This window comes from Bubalus kerabau, chromosome 1 (assembly GCF_029407905.1).
Source record: "Bubalus kerabau isolate K-KA32 ecotype Philippines breed swamp buffalo chromosome 1, PCC_UOA_SB_1v2, whole genome shotgun sequence".
Lineage (NCBI taxonomy): Eukaryota > Metazoa > Chordata > Mammalia > Artiodactyla > Bovidae > Bubalus > Bubalus kerabau.
In genome coordinates this window covers 165393301-165407342 of record NC_073624.1, presented here as the reverse complement: position 1 = coordinate 165407342, position 14042 = coordinate 165393301, and the positions used below count along the sequence as shown (strand labels likewise).

General features: G+C 51.2%; 1 protein-coding gene across 1 annotated transcript; it reads left to right on the top strand.

Moving 5' to 3' along the window:
• The first annotated feature begins 3975 nt into the window (after positions 1-3975).
• On the top strand, positions 3976-13484 carry RBP3 (retinol binding protein 3). Its single transcript, XM_055566447.1, has 4 exons — positions 3976-7023; positions 9234-9424; positions 11383-11525; positions 13006-13484. The coding sequence occupies exons 1-4, from the start codon at positions 3976-3978 to the stop codon at positions 13482-13484; spliced, it is 3861 nt and encodes a 1286-aa protein (XP_055422422.1).
• Positions 13485-14042: the final 558 nt, after the last annotated feature.

Here is a 14042-nt window from a genome sequence, read left to right as displayed (position 1 = left end):
TGTGGGTGATATTCCCACTGCTCTTAGGACCTTGGTCACTCTGAGAACCTTCCGCTCCCACCGCCCACACACACCTCGGAACTGATTCCAGTTCAAATCACCTCCCCCACCGCACCTGGCCCCGCCAGGCTCATAGCCTGACACACAGCACCCCCTGGAGGTGACAATGGGAGCTGCGCCCATAGTTACTTAGTTCTCTTCTGCCTTCCCATCAGGCAAACGATGTTGTTTGGGGGCAGTGAACACTTCTTAACGCGAGTGATTAACAGCTGGAGTGATTATTTATTCTGGGACTTCAGTTATAGTTTTCCTGTCATGGCACAAAACTGTGAGAATGCTCTGTTGGGAAGTAGGGATAAGGAATAAACAGAACCAGCCCTCCTTCCTTATCTAGAGAAGTACTTCTTAGAGCCTTAATTACTTAAAATAATACCAATACTACATGAACTGTTCCATAAAGTATAAAAATTAGGAACTAGAAATGTTTTTCAACTCATTTAATAAGGTCAGCTTTGCCTAGAAACCAAAGCCAAATAAAAAGGGCTACATACGGAGATTCTTCATGAATGTGCAAAAATCCTCCAGAATTGAATTCAACAGCATATAACACAATAACACATCATGACCAATGGAGGCTTATCTACAAACACAAGGTTGGTTAAATATTAGAAAACCAATCAGTGTCCTCAGCAAACCACTGGTTTTTTCAGTGTTAACAAACTAAAAAAGGAAAAACACGGTCGTCTTAATAGATGCATCTGACAATATTTAACATCTGTTCATTATTTTTTTAATTCTCGAAATACTAGGAATATAAGAGAGTTTTCCTAATCTCAGTTCTCCTCGATGGATATATACCATTTTCATAGACGGGAAGTCTCAGTTTTGATAAGATGTCAATTGTTCCCCCTACTGATTTATAGCTTCAATTCAATTCAGATCAATTGTCTGATTCTTTAAAAAAAAATATCAGAATCTAAAATTTATATGGGTAATCAATGGAACTAGAATAACCAAAATAATTTTGATGAACAATAACAAAGTTACAGGGTTTACAGCACGTAATTTCAAGACATATAGTAACCAAGACAGTGTGGTACTGGTGAAAAAGACAAGCAAGTGGAGGCCACAGAGCAGGGAGGACAGAAATAGACCGCACACATGTGGTTAATCACTTTTTGACCTAATGCCAAGGGAATTCAATGGAACAGGAAAGGTTTTTCAACAACTAGTGTTGGATCAACTGGATATCAACATGGAAAAAGAATAAATCTTGACCCCTTCCTCATACAACAAAATTAACATACTCTACCAAAATATTAATTCAAAAAGGATTATAAAGGTTAAAACTTCTAGAAAATACTGAAGAAAAACTGGTGACCTTGGAATAAGCAAGGATTTCTTAAATATGGCACCAAGGGTAGGAATCATAAAATAAAAAATCGATAAATTGGGATCTATCAAAAATCTTTTAATCTTCAAAAGACACCGTTAAGGTCATGAAAAGGCAAGCCACAGACTAGGAGGAAAATTTGCAACACATACATCAGGCAAAGACATTTAGAATCGCCAAACTAATTCTTACTTGATCAATAACAAGACAAAGAACAGCCCCCTTGACTCCTTTGTTACACATGCTGACAGTCAGCACTCACAATGCTGTGAGTCTCTTCTTATCTTATTTCCCTTTTGAGGAAGCTAGGGCAAAAACCAGTCAGTTCACCTAATCGGGGTCTATACTTTAGAAAGCAGTAGGCTTTGGGGATAACTCCTGACCCTTCTGCTCACATGGGTGCTGTACAAGTGAGAGGGAGGCAGAGGCTTATAACCATCCCAATTCCAAACACAGCCCTGGAGATCACCTCCAGGACTCTCTGTAGCCCTGGGGCCAAAAGCTGGGAGGGGCTGGATGGGAAGATCCTCCTGGCTCCCACATGCTCACCTTAGCCCACTACCACCTGCTCGTATCCCCCTTATCTGGGGGCCAGGGCATCCCTTCCTCTTGGAGAGTTCTGGGGACAGAATTATCCCACTGGCTTCAGGCCACATCCACGGACGACACATCACGTCCCCTCGCAGGCACTAACTCAGCACTTCAGGGACTTGCCACAGACCCTGCTCTGCTTCTACATCCTCCCTGAGGCTCTGGGCCATCTGCACAAATCAAAGCCCGGCACCAGCTCCAGGTATCCCATTCTAAGACTTGATTTTAATAAGAACTCAGAGAAACATTTTCTCCAAAGAGGTTCTTATTTCTGCTCATCATCCCCACCTTTCCTAGTCCAGAGGCTCTGCCTGGGCTCAAGCAATGATAGAAAAGTGTCCTCAGAGGATGAGGCTGAGTTGTGGTTCCCCAAGTGGAGGTGGAGCAGAGGGCTCAGCCTTCCCAGTGGGGACTAAGGAAGCCTTATTATTATAATAAATCAGTCTCACTTGATTGGCTGCAAATGGTGGAGTGATGTGACCATATGTCACTTGGGCATTAAACAAATCCTCATGAGCTAAGAATATGTTTGTTTAGCTAATTGACCTCTTTGGCCTTCATCAACCACTGGGTAAACATCCTCAGATAATGATTTCCAGAGAGCGGATTGTGGCTTTCAAGTGTGCTGAGAAGGGCCCCCAGCCCCAAGACCACCTCCTCTGGCTGCCTGCTGAAGCACATACATGCCTGGTCCCAGGAGGGTACCCTGGCGGTAACAGGGCTAAGGGAAGAGAGTGGAGCCTGGCAACTCTCCTTGGCTATGTGGACCACACTCTGAGCCATAATCATCCAGACAGTTATGTGAAGGAAATGCCCACGCCCAGAGCGATGGGGACATAAAGCAGGGGTTCCAGAGTCTAGGCTCTGTAGTACGTATTCTTGGAAATCTGTGATAAATCAGTCAGAAGATGGACCCATGTCACTTCTATGCAAAGGAGCAGAAGTCCAGCTGTTTACTGGGGACTAATGATTTGGATACCTGTGGGGCCTGGACCTTAGAGACCCAAGTCCTCCAACTCAATTCTCCTTGCAAACAGAGGGTTGTGGGCTGGGCACTCAACCAGGAGGGGAGTCTTCTCTAGTCAGGAGAATGGATACTTGTTATATTCAGAGCTAACTTCTCCTGCCCTGGAATCACCAATCCCATTCCCCATGCCCCGTGGTGAAGTCCAGACGTTTCATTCCCGTCACATGAAAGCTGCCATGGGCACCATTTCAGTTCCCTATGGAAGGGAATAACAAGCTGTGAGGCAGATGGAAGCTTAGACTCAACCTCGGCATGATCTGAGTGACTATGGCCCCACTGGTTTCTTCTGGCTGTCACATCCCCCTCACACCTAGGACGGTGGGCTTCTGGTAGCTACTGAACTCTTTATTCAGCTGCAAAATAGACTATCTAACACGGAAACCTTATCAGTAATTTAGCGCTTCCTTCTTGCCTGATGCTAAGCACCTTACACATATTTTCTCACTTAGTCTATACAATAAGTAAGACACTTCCCTAAGGCCACAGAGGGTGGCAGAACCAGATCTCCAGTGAGTTCTCCCTAATTCCAGTGGTGTGGGCCATCCAGTGTAGAGGGGAAATGCTATTTACTTGCACGTAAATAACTCTCCTTTGCAGGATGAAAACCATCTGCATATAAAGTATGGAGCACAGAGCTTGGCATATGGCAGGAATTCAAATGGAAGTTATTCATGTCATTCTACCAGAGGTGGTGCAGCCAGATGAGACCCCAACATACCTTCTGGGTCAAGCCACTTCCGCCCCTTCTCCCCAGTCCTCAGGGCTTACGAGCCTGAATTAAATAGGATTAAAGGCTTATCGGGGCTGGAAGCTACACCCCAACTCCTGAGTTTAGCCCCAGACCTTCTGTCCGCCAGCTGAGAAGGACGAGCGAGAAAGGCAGCTGCACAGGGGAGTTGCTGTTGCCTTGCGCACGGTGTCAAGAGAGCTCCTGTGCAGGAGCCAGCCCTCCCTCCGGATCCCCATGGTGAGAAAATGGGCCCTGCTCCTGCCTATGCTGCTCTGCGGCCTGACTGGTCCCGCACACCTCTTCCAGCCAAGCCTGGTGCTGGAGATGGCCCAGGTCCTCTTGGATAACTACTGCTTCCCAGAGAACCTGATGGGGATGCAGGGAGCCATCGAGCAGGCCATCAAAAGTCAGGAGATTCTGTCTATCTCAGACCCTCAGACTCTGGCCCATGTGTTGACAGCTGGGGTGCAGAGCTCCTTGAATGACCCTCGCCTGGTCATCTCCTATGAGCCCAGCACCCTCGAGGCCCCCCCGCGAGCTCCAGCATTCACGAACCTCACACTAGAGGAAATCATCGCAGGGCTGCAGGATGGCCTCCGCCATGAGGTTCTGGAAGGCAATGTGGGCTACCTGCGGGTGGACGACATCCCAGGCCAGGAGGTGATGAGCAAGCTGAGGAGCTTCCTCGTGGCCAACGTCTGGAGGAAGCTCATGAACACCTCCGCCTTGGTGCTGGACCTCCGGCACTGCACTGGGGGACACGTCTCTGGCATCCCCTATGTCATCTCCTACCTGCACCCGGGGAACACAGTCTCGCATGTGGACACCGTCTATGACCGCCCCTCTAATACAACCACTGAGATCTGGACCCTGCCTGAAGCCCTGGGAGAGAAGTACAGTGCCGACAAGGATGTGGTGGTCCTCACCAGCAGCCGCACAGGGGGCGTGGCTGAGGACATCGCGTACATCCTCAAACAGATGCGCAGGGCCATCGTGGTGGGTGAGCGGACTGTCGGGGGGGCTCTGGACCTCCAGAAGCTGAGGGTAGGCCAGTCCGACTTCTTTCTCACCGTGCCTGTGTCCAGATCCCTGGGGCCCCTGGGTGAAGGCAGCCAGACGTGGGAGGGCAGCGGGGTGCTGCCCTGTGTGGGGACACCGGCCGAGCAGGCCCTGGAGAAAGCCCTGGCTGTTCTCACGCTGCGCCGGGCCCTGCCAGGAGTCATTCAGCGCCTTCAGGAGGCGCTGCGTGAGTACTACACGCTGGTGGACCGTGTGCCCGCCCTGCTGAGCCACCTGGCCGCCATGGACCTGTCCTCGGTGGTCTCCGAGGAGGATCTGGTCACTAAGCTTAACACTGGCCTGCAGGCTGTTTCTGAGGACCCCAGGCTCCAGGTGCAGGTGGTCAGACCCAAAGAAGCCTCTTCTGGGCCTGAGGAGGAAGCTGAAGAAGCTCCAGAGACGGTCCCCGAAGTGCCCGAGGACGAGGCTGTTCGGCGGGCTCTGGTGGACTCCGTGTTCCAGGTGTCTGTGCTGCCAGGCAACGTGGGCTACCTGCGCTTCGACAGTTTTGCTGATGCCTCTGTCCTGGAGGTGCTGGGCCCGTACATCCTGCACCAGGTGTGGGAGCCCCTGCAGGACACGGAGCACCTCATCATGGACCTGCGGCAGAACCCTGGGGGGCCGTCCTCCGCTGTGCCCCTGCTGCTCTCCTACTTCCAGAACCCTGACGCCAGCCCCGTGCGCCTCTTCTCCACCTACGACCGGCGCACCAACGTCACACAGGAGCACTTCAGCCAGACGGAGCTGCTGGGCCGGCCCTACGGCTCCCAGCGTGGCGTGTACCTGCTCACCAGCCACCGCACCGCCACCGCAGCCGAGGAGCTGGCCTTCCTCATGCAGTCACTGGGCTGGGCCACGCTGGTGGGCGAGATCACTGCGGGCAGCCTGCTGCACACACACACAGTATCCCTGCTGGAGACGCCCGAGGGCGGCCTGGCGCTCACGGTGCCTGTGCTCACCTTCATCGACAACCATGGCGAGTGCTGGCTGGGGGGCGGTGTGGTCCCCGACGCCATTGTGCTGGCCGAGGAAGCCCTAGATAGAGCCCAGGAGGTGCTGGAGTTCCACCGAAGCTTGGGGGAGTTGGTGGAGGGCACAGGGCGCCTGCTGGAGGCCCACTACGCTCGGCCAGAGATCGTGGGGCAGATGGGTGCCCTGCTGCGAGCCAAGCTGGCCCAGGGGGCCTACCGCACCGCCGTGGACCTGGACTCGCTGGCTTCCCAGCTTACGGCCGACCTGCAGGAGATGTCTGGGGACCACCGTCTGCTGGTGTTCCACAGCCCCGGCGAGATGGTGGCTGAGGAGGTGCCCCCACCACCTCCTGTTGTCCCCTCCCCAGAGGAGCTCTCCTATCTCATTGAGGCCCTGTTCAAGACTGAGGTGCTGCCCGGCCAGCTGGGCTACCTGCGTTTCGACGCCATGGCTGAGCTGGAGACGGTGAAGGCTGTCGGGCCGCAGCTGGTGCAGCTGGTGTGGCAGAAGCTGGTGGGCACGGCCGCGATGGTGGTCGACCTGCGCTACAACCCCGGCAGCTACTCCACAGCTGTGCCGCTGCTCTGCTCCTACTTCTTCGAGGCAGAGCCCCGCCGGCACCTCTACTCTGTCTTTGACAGGGCCACGTCAAGGGTCACAGAGGTATGGACCCTGCCCCAAGTTACAGGCCAGCGCTACGGCCCCCACAAGGACCTCTACGTTCTGGTGAGCCACACCAGTGGCTCAGCGGCTGAGGCTTTCGCTCACACCATGCAGGATCTGCAGCGAGCCACCATCATCGGGGAGCCCACGGCCGGAGGGGCACTCTCCGTGGGCATCTACCAGGTGGGCAGCAGCCCCTTATATGCCTCCATGCCCACGCAGATGGCCATGAGTGCCAGCACCGGCGAGGCCTGGGATCTGGCTGGGGTGGAGCCAGACATCACTGTGCCCATGAGCGTGGCCCTCTCCACAGCCCGGGACATAGTGACCCTGCGTGCCAAGGTGCCCACTGTGCTGCAGACAGCTGGGAAGCTCGTAGCGGATAACTACGCCTCCCCTGAGCTGGGAGTCAAGATGGCAGCTGAACTGAGTGGTCTGCAGAGCCGCTATGCCAGGGTGACCTCAGAAGCCGCCCTCGCCGAGCTGCTGCAAGCCGACCTGCAGGTGCTGTCCGGGGACCCACACCTGAAGACAGCTCATATACCTGAGGATGCCAAAGACCGCATTCCTGGAATTGTACCCATGCAGGTGAGTCTCAAGGGAGAGTTGGTCCCACATGGTCCCATGAGGAAGTCAATCAACTGTCCACACATCCAGGACTCTGTGCAGGGTTCAAAGCAATGGCTTCCAGACTTGTTTTCATGTTAAAGTTTTCACCAGTCAAATCTTTTCCTCTCTCTGACCCTGTCCTCCACTCCTCGTGCTCATGAGGTCCCTGACCACCTCTGTAGAACATCAGTATCCACAGAAGCTCATGTTGAAAAACGCTAGTACAGAAGGAACTTCATTCTTGTCTGGGTAAAAAGCAAGAGTTTGCAGAATTTCTCTTTGTTTTGGTGTTAGAGAAAGAGGTTGCTAAGTCACATGAGGTCCCCATGAGTTCCTCTCCTAGAAATGTGGGGTTTGTGTCCATCCACGTCACCTGTCTGCCTTGGGGGAACTGCAGTTTTTGTGAATGAGTCGGGGGGATGGAGACAGGGAATCAGGCAGTGGCCCTGGCCTCACATTTGCCTTGGAGCTAGAACATGGAGCCTGGGGACAGGCCCAGGGGTGCTGGTGCCCAGCCTAGACAACTCCCGAGGTGAGGCTGCCTTGGTGGGGCACTGACTGCCAAGTACTGTCTCCCAAAGGTGTCATGCTGGGTGAGTGTGTGCCTAGATACAAGGGCCAACAGAATGGGAAATTCTGAATGAAGCTGTGTGGTCAAAATATTTGATGTCAGCATTGCAGATCTGGGTAAATCAAGGCTAAGGAGGTTTGCCGCAGGGTGGATGAGAGAAAAATTCTGCAGATCAGGGGCCAAAGTATGCCGCAAGCCTCAGCAAGCTCTCCTGTCAACAAGAGCTCCATCAAAACAGCTTTACAACACCTCTCCACGGCCTTTATCATCTACTATTTCACTGCATGGCCACAACACTTAAGCAGGGAGCATTTGTCCTGGTTCCTTTGAAGGCAGGACCTGAGACAAGGCAGTTGGTGTGGGAGATGTTTGCTGAAGCTGGAGTGAGGGAGCAGGGTGAATTGGATGGAGTCCAATTGGTGAGTCCATTATTGAGGCTATTGTTTCTGAAGAGTCCAATAGCACCCTGACAAGTGTGAAGAGTGCCTCCTGGAGCTGTCCCTCTGCAGATGGGACTCAGTAGTTCCATCCCCTGTTAGCTGAAAGTCACCCCCAAACACGGACTCGCTCAGGCTCTGGAGCAGCTTGGAGAAGATCCTGAAGTAGAAAAAGACAAGGGTGCCAGAGGCAGGACCCTGTCAGCTGTGGCTGAAAATCAGAGGGCTGAGGCACCAAAAGCCTCTACAACTGAATCGTCATCTCATTTTACCAAAAGCGGGACTGAGGCCTGGAGGAGAACACGGGAGAGTGGCCAGAGAACTTGTGACTGAGATCAGCTCAAGGTCTGGAAGGCAGGGGTCGTGAAGTCAGCAGGGGTGTTCTTGGGTTGGAGTCACCTTGTATGGATTCATATCCTAGCTCTACCACTTGCTGGCTATATAAGCTTAAGCAAGTTACTTAATCACTCTGTGCTTTGTTTTTTTTTTTTTGTTTTTGTTTGTTTGTTTTTAATTTAAAAGATGAGGATAATAGTGTCTTCTCTACAGTAACTTCTACACTGTGCTCAGCCCAGATCCAGATCCCTGGTAAAGACTCAAGAGCCCTGTAGTTCATGCCTTCCCTCCCTGCCTCGGGGAGGGAGGGGATGATGAACTCAGAGACAAAAAGTATCTGGGGAGCTCAGGGAAGTCAGAGTGGAGACTGTGCCTGGGTCTCTCAACTCAGATGCCAGGTTGAGGAGTTGGCACCCATGAGCATTCCCTGTAAGGAGGCTGCTGATCACACATGGGATTCACATCCCAGGCCCACTACCCATTTAACTTTCCAGGTACCATCAGGAAAGGCCCTGGAACCCACTACTTCCTTACGAAATGTTAGCTCCCTTCCTGTGCCATCAATATTTCTCATGATGTAAAGGAACTCCATGGCACCCACTTTCAGATCTGAGCTTTCACTGTATCTGGCAGAAGTGACATACGCCGGGCGGGGCTTGGCAGAACAGGGAACCACAGCTATGGAAGAGTTGGACGTGGACTTTCTTCTTTAGCAGAGGTGGTTGTCCATTTAAGGTCCATGATCAGTAATGAAATAAAGAAATAAAGTAATCAAAACCCTAAAAAACAAGTGAGCTTTCAAATGTCTCCTTTCCTGACATGGAGCTGACCTCCCACTCTTTCAGATCCCTTCCCCTGAAGCCTTTGAAGACCTGATCAAGTTCTCTTTCCACACTAACGTGCTGGAGGGCAATGTTGGCTACCTGAGGTTTGACATGTTTGGGGACTGTGAGCTGCTCACCCAGGTCTCCGAGCTGCTGGTGGAGCACGTCTGGAAGAAGATTGTACACACGGATGCTCTGATTGTCGACATGAGGTCAGTGGGCCTGGGCAGCTGCTGTGGACAGTCAAAGCCATGAGCATGGTAGGAAAGAAAGGACTCTGGGACACAGGATGGAACCAAGGGGAGCACCTGGCTGTCGGGGCTCAGGCTAGCTAGCCTGGGGTTCTGGTGTAATTGGCCGGATGGGGCCCCACTACTGGTAGTTTTTAAGCTCACATGGCCTCAATGTGCATTCTAGGCTGAGAAGCGCTGGGCCAGTCTGGTGATCCCCAAATGTCCCTGGTCATAGGATTAAGTGAGGAGAGAGGGGAAGGGTGACCTTAAAAACACTGAGTCCAGGGTCCTTCTGAATCCAAATCCCTGCGAATCCAAAGCCCCAGGGGTGAGACCCAGTGACTAGTATATTTGACAAGCATCATCCAAGTGACTCTGATGATCAGCCACCTTTGGGAGAGCTAGGCCTCCTCCTATGCTTGTGTCTCATATCTTACAAAATCAGCACAGGACAACCCTGGTCATGAGAATTATAAAGCCAATGGCCCAGTCAGAATGTTACAGTTCAGCCACTATTGTTGCAAAAAGAACTCTTTACATCACAAAATTATTGCTGAAGGGATGCTTTCAGCTAGACCTCCCATCTGCTTCTGTGAAGGTATGCGTGAGTTTCGTTCCTAGAGCTGGGGGAGGGGAGTTAGGAGGATAATGGGTAGAAGAATGCCCGTGTGTAGTGGCCAGCCCTCTCCTCACTCCCAGGACCATCAGTGGACTTGCCCTGGGCACCTTTCACGGGCACTGGGAGGAGGGAAGCCTGCTCCCCGGGGAAACGGGCACTGCCCCCACCCCCAGCTGCTGGATTGACTAAGAGAGAACTCTGGTCGCTGGCTTGCAATACTGTTGTAATTCTTAACTGTCACTAGGTGGCGCTGGATCACAGAGGTGGGTTCCCCTCCGTGGAAGAGAAACTCCCAGGGCTTGGGTTTGGCTATGTCAGAACTTGTGGTGTCTCTAATGACTTTATTCTTCAAACGCTCTATTGAACATCCAAATGACCCTCATGCTAAATCTCTTTCTGCTTAACTATTTGTTGTTCAGTCGCTCAGTCGTATCGGACTTTTTGTCACCCCATAGACTGCAGCATGCCAGGCCTCCCGTCCTTCACCAGCTTAACAGTATAGTCCACATTTTTTTTTTTTTTTTACAGAGGAGGCCCATCCCACAGGTGTGCTTTGCTTAAAGATCCTTCCAAACCACAGTTTGGAGGTTCGGATGCTGAAGTCATGGGCCCTGAGCCCATCCAGGCCATCCTAGACCATCAACCAGAAGAGACTGCTAATACACTGCTAAGGCAGTTGCTGGCATTCCTTGCTGGACTCCTTGTTTCACAGATAAGGAGACAGGGGCCAGAGAAGTCACGCAGTGGGACATATACAAATGGCCTGGAATGACCACAGGCTCCGCGGTGCAGTCCCACAGCTCTGAACACCAGTCAAGGACAGACTCCACCCCACTAAATGCCCTGTTAGGACATCTCAGCTAAGATGCCCAGTGGGGACTGTGAAATTGCAAGCATGAACCTGGGAAGATAGTGTTCTCAAAATGTGCTCCACTCACAGGCAGCATGAGTTCAGGGGAGCAGTCCATGTCAGTAAGCTGAGGAAATTTATCAACAAGTTCCAAGCTGCAGGACTTGTCAGAGCCTTTAATATAACATACAATATGTATCACATAACGTATTAATACATGAACAGAAAGAATGGGTCTGTTATGTAGTATTTTTTTTTAACGAATTTGACCACAAAGTCTCTTGTTCTCAAGAATCTTGTACTCTGGGAAATGCCAATCAAAGAATTCTGTAAGATAAGGAAAGGGCACCATACTTAGGCTGCCTGGAATTAAGAACCGTCCACAGGGCGAGGATTTGGGCCCCCTGGGGGCATCGAGGGCTTCCCGTGGGTTCCGGCCCTTAGTGGGCAACTTTTCCCTTCCTTCAGGTTCAACATCGGTGGCCCCACCTCCTCTATATCTGCCCTGTGCTCCTACTTTTTCGACGAAGGCCCACCTATTCTGCTGGACAAAATCTACAACCGGCCCAACGACTCTGTCAGTGAGCTCTGGACGCTTTCTCAGCTTGAAGGTGAGTGCAGAAGGCTTTCCTTCCTATTATTCTAGAAGCTCCTGAGAAATCAAGGAAAGACAGTTTGGGTTCAGGTAAAAGTACTCATAGCCAGAATATAAAACCCCTGTCCTATTCCATGCACTTTGTGCATGAGACCTTCAATCCCTGCAAAACATTTACCATTATGCCCATTTTCTAGACTAGAAAAATGAGTTCTAACTAAGTCAGCTACCTTGTCTAAGGTCACTCAGCTAATGATTATTCCAAAATTTGAACATTGGTTTGTCTAAAACCAAAATGCCTGTCGTTCTTGCCATGGCAACCATCAGTCTGAAAGACAAATGTAGAGCCAGAAGGATCCCCTGCTCCTAACCAAATCCCAATGGGTTTCCAGCGGTTTTCCACCTTATCTGAACTCTCAGCAGCTGCCCAGCCCATCTGCCTGAAGAAAGTTCGTAACTCTAATGAACCTTCTGTTACCTGCCCTGGGCCCAGAGCAGAGGCTGGAGGATGCAGTACAGCCCCTACGCTTTACAGAACCACGGGTCTCCCGCTCACATCCCAGGGGATAGCCTGGCTCTGTCTCCCTTGCTTAGCTTGCAAAACCAAGGAACCGGGATGCCCATCTGACAGGAAGGGGCTGGGAAACCCACGGAGGTGGTGCATCTAATCAGAAAAGTGCTCTGCAATTTTCATTTGCACATTTTCTTATCACACAAGCATTTGGGGGCAATCTTCCAAGATACACATTCAATAATATTATAAAATGTAAATAAAAGTCAGGACCAGATGAATTCTCAATTTAAACAGATATTCAAGACTGGAAGTTAAAACCAGATCTGCAGACCATGGAGCCCAGGAATTGCCACGTCCAATATGGGAGCCACATGCCCCGCATGGATTGGAATGTGTAAAGTGTTAAGTGCACACAAGATTTTGAAGATTTTATGAAAAAAAGGATGTAAAATATCTCAATAATTTTATTGTTTAAAAATTTTGAGAGGAGCATATTTTGGATTCATGGAGTTAGATAAAACAGTATTAAAATTCATTTTATCAATTTCCTTTTACTTGTTTAACGTGGTTTCTAGAAAACTTGAAATGACATTGTTGGCTTGCATTTAGGCTCATGTTGCATTCCTATTGGACATCACTGTCCTAGAGGTTCTCACCATTAAATCACAACCTTGGCTCTTCTGGGGGTCCAGAGTGAAAAGAGTCTGGTTAGGTTAGCCCTTCTCTCAGGTAAGTCAGTCAAGCCTTTTCCCATCACTTGGTGAAAAAGACTCTCAAGCACTTGCATGCTCAGGATCAGGCACACATCCTTATCCTCATTTTACAGATGCAGAAACTGGGGCTCAGAAAGGTGGAGTGAATCGCATGCAGACATGAGGATACAGAACCAACCCCCCTCTCTCTGAGTTGAGGCAGTCTGGAGAAGACCGGTACCCAGCGTGGGGATTTGACTCCCTATTTTGAAGGGTCTTGTATCTTGCAGGTGAACGCTATGGCTCCAAGAAGAGTATGGTCATTCTGACCAGCAGTTTGACTGCCGGCGCCGCAGAGGAATTCACCTACATCATGAAGAGGCTGGGCCGAGCACTGGTCATCGGAGAGGTGACCAGTGGAGGCTGCCAGCCACCGCAAACCTACCACGTGGATGACACTGACCTGTACATCACCATCCCCACTGCCCGCTCAGTGGGGGCTGCAGACGGCAGCTCATGGGAAGGGGTGGGCGTGGTACCTGACGTGGCTGTTCCTGCAGATGCCGCCCTTACCAGAGCCAAGGAGATGCTCCAGCACGCTCTGCTAAGGGCGAGGCGCAGCCCACGCCTGCATGGCCGCCGCAAGGGCCTCCACAGGCAGAGCCAGGGAAGGGGGGGATCTCTGGGCCGCAACCAAGGGGTAGTCAGGCCTGAGGTCCTCACTGAGGCCCCCAGTGGGCAGAAAAGGGGCCTGCTGCAGTCTGGTTAGGCTTAGAATCACAGCTACCCTTGGAGCTCATACATTTGGTCTCTTCCCAACTGCCAGCATCCTTTCTGTTGGAACACCTAGGGACAGGAAGTTCATCCCCTTCAAAGTCAATCCCCTGCAGGGAAGTGAAATCCAAATCTATCCCCACCCATGCTTCTTAATCACCAACCCCTGGTCCTCACGCTGTCAACTAGAGCATCTCAGTCTAATCGCATCATAATGTGAGCCACAGATGCTAGGCATATGTACATTTTCTGGTAGACACGTTTAAGAAAAGTACAAAGAAGCGGGTAAGATTAATTTGAATGGTATACTTTAACTCACTATATTCACAGTAATATCATTTCAATGTATACTCAATACAAAAATCACTATGAATTGGGATGCTTTTGCACCAAGTCTTTGAGATCGGGTATGTGGCCGATGCTTGTACCTTTCCATCAGCACATGTCACGTTGGTCCAGCTCACAGCAGCCACCTGCAGCTGGAGGCTCCCGTGTGGCACAGTGCAGGCCCAGGGGTCCGGAGCGCCCACTCCCTCTCTGCACTGTCCCTTCT

Excerpts from the sequence above, each read along its gene's own strand:
- RBP3 (XM_055566447.1), top strand. The coding sequence starts at position 3,976 with ATGGTGAGAAAATGGGCCCTGCTCCTGCCTATGCTGCTCTGCGGCCTG. Across the intron at positions 7,024-9,233 it reads CTGGAATTGTACCCATGCAG|ATCCCTTCCCCTGAAGCCTT; the intron begins GTGAGTCTCAAG and ends CCACTCTTTCAG. Across the intron at positions 11,526-13,005 it reads GACGCTTTCTCAGCTTGAAG|GTGAACGCTATGGCTCCAAG; the intron begins GTGAGTGCAGAA and ends TGTATCTTGCAG.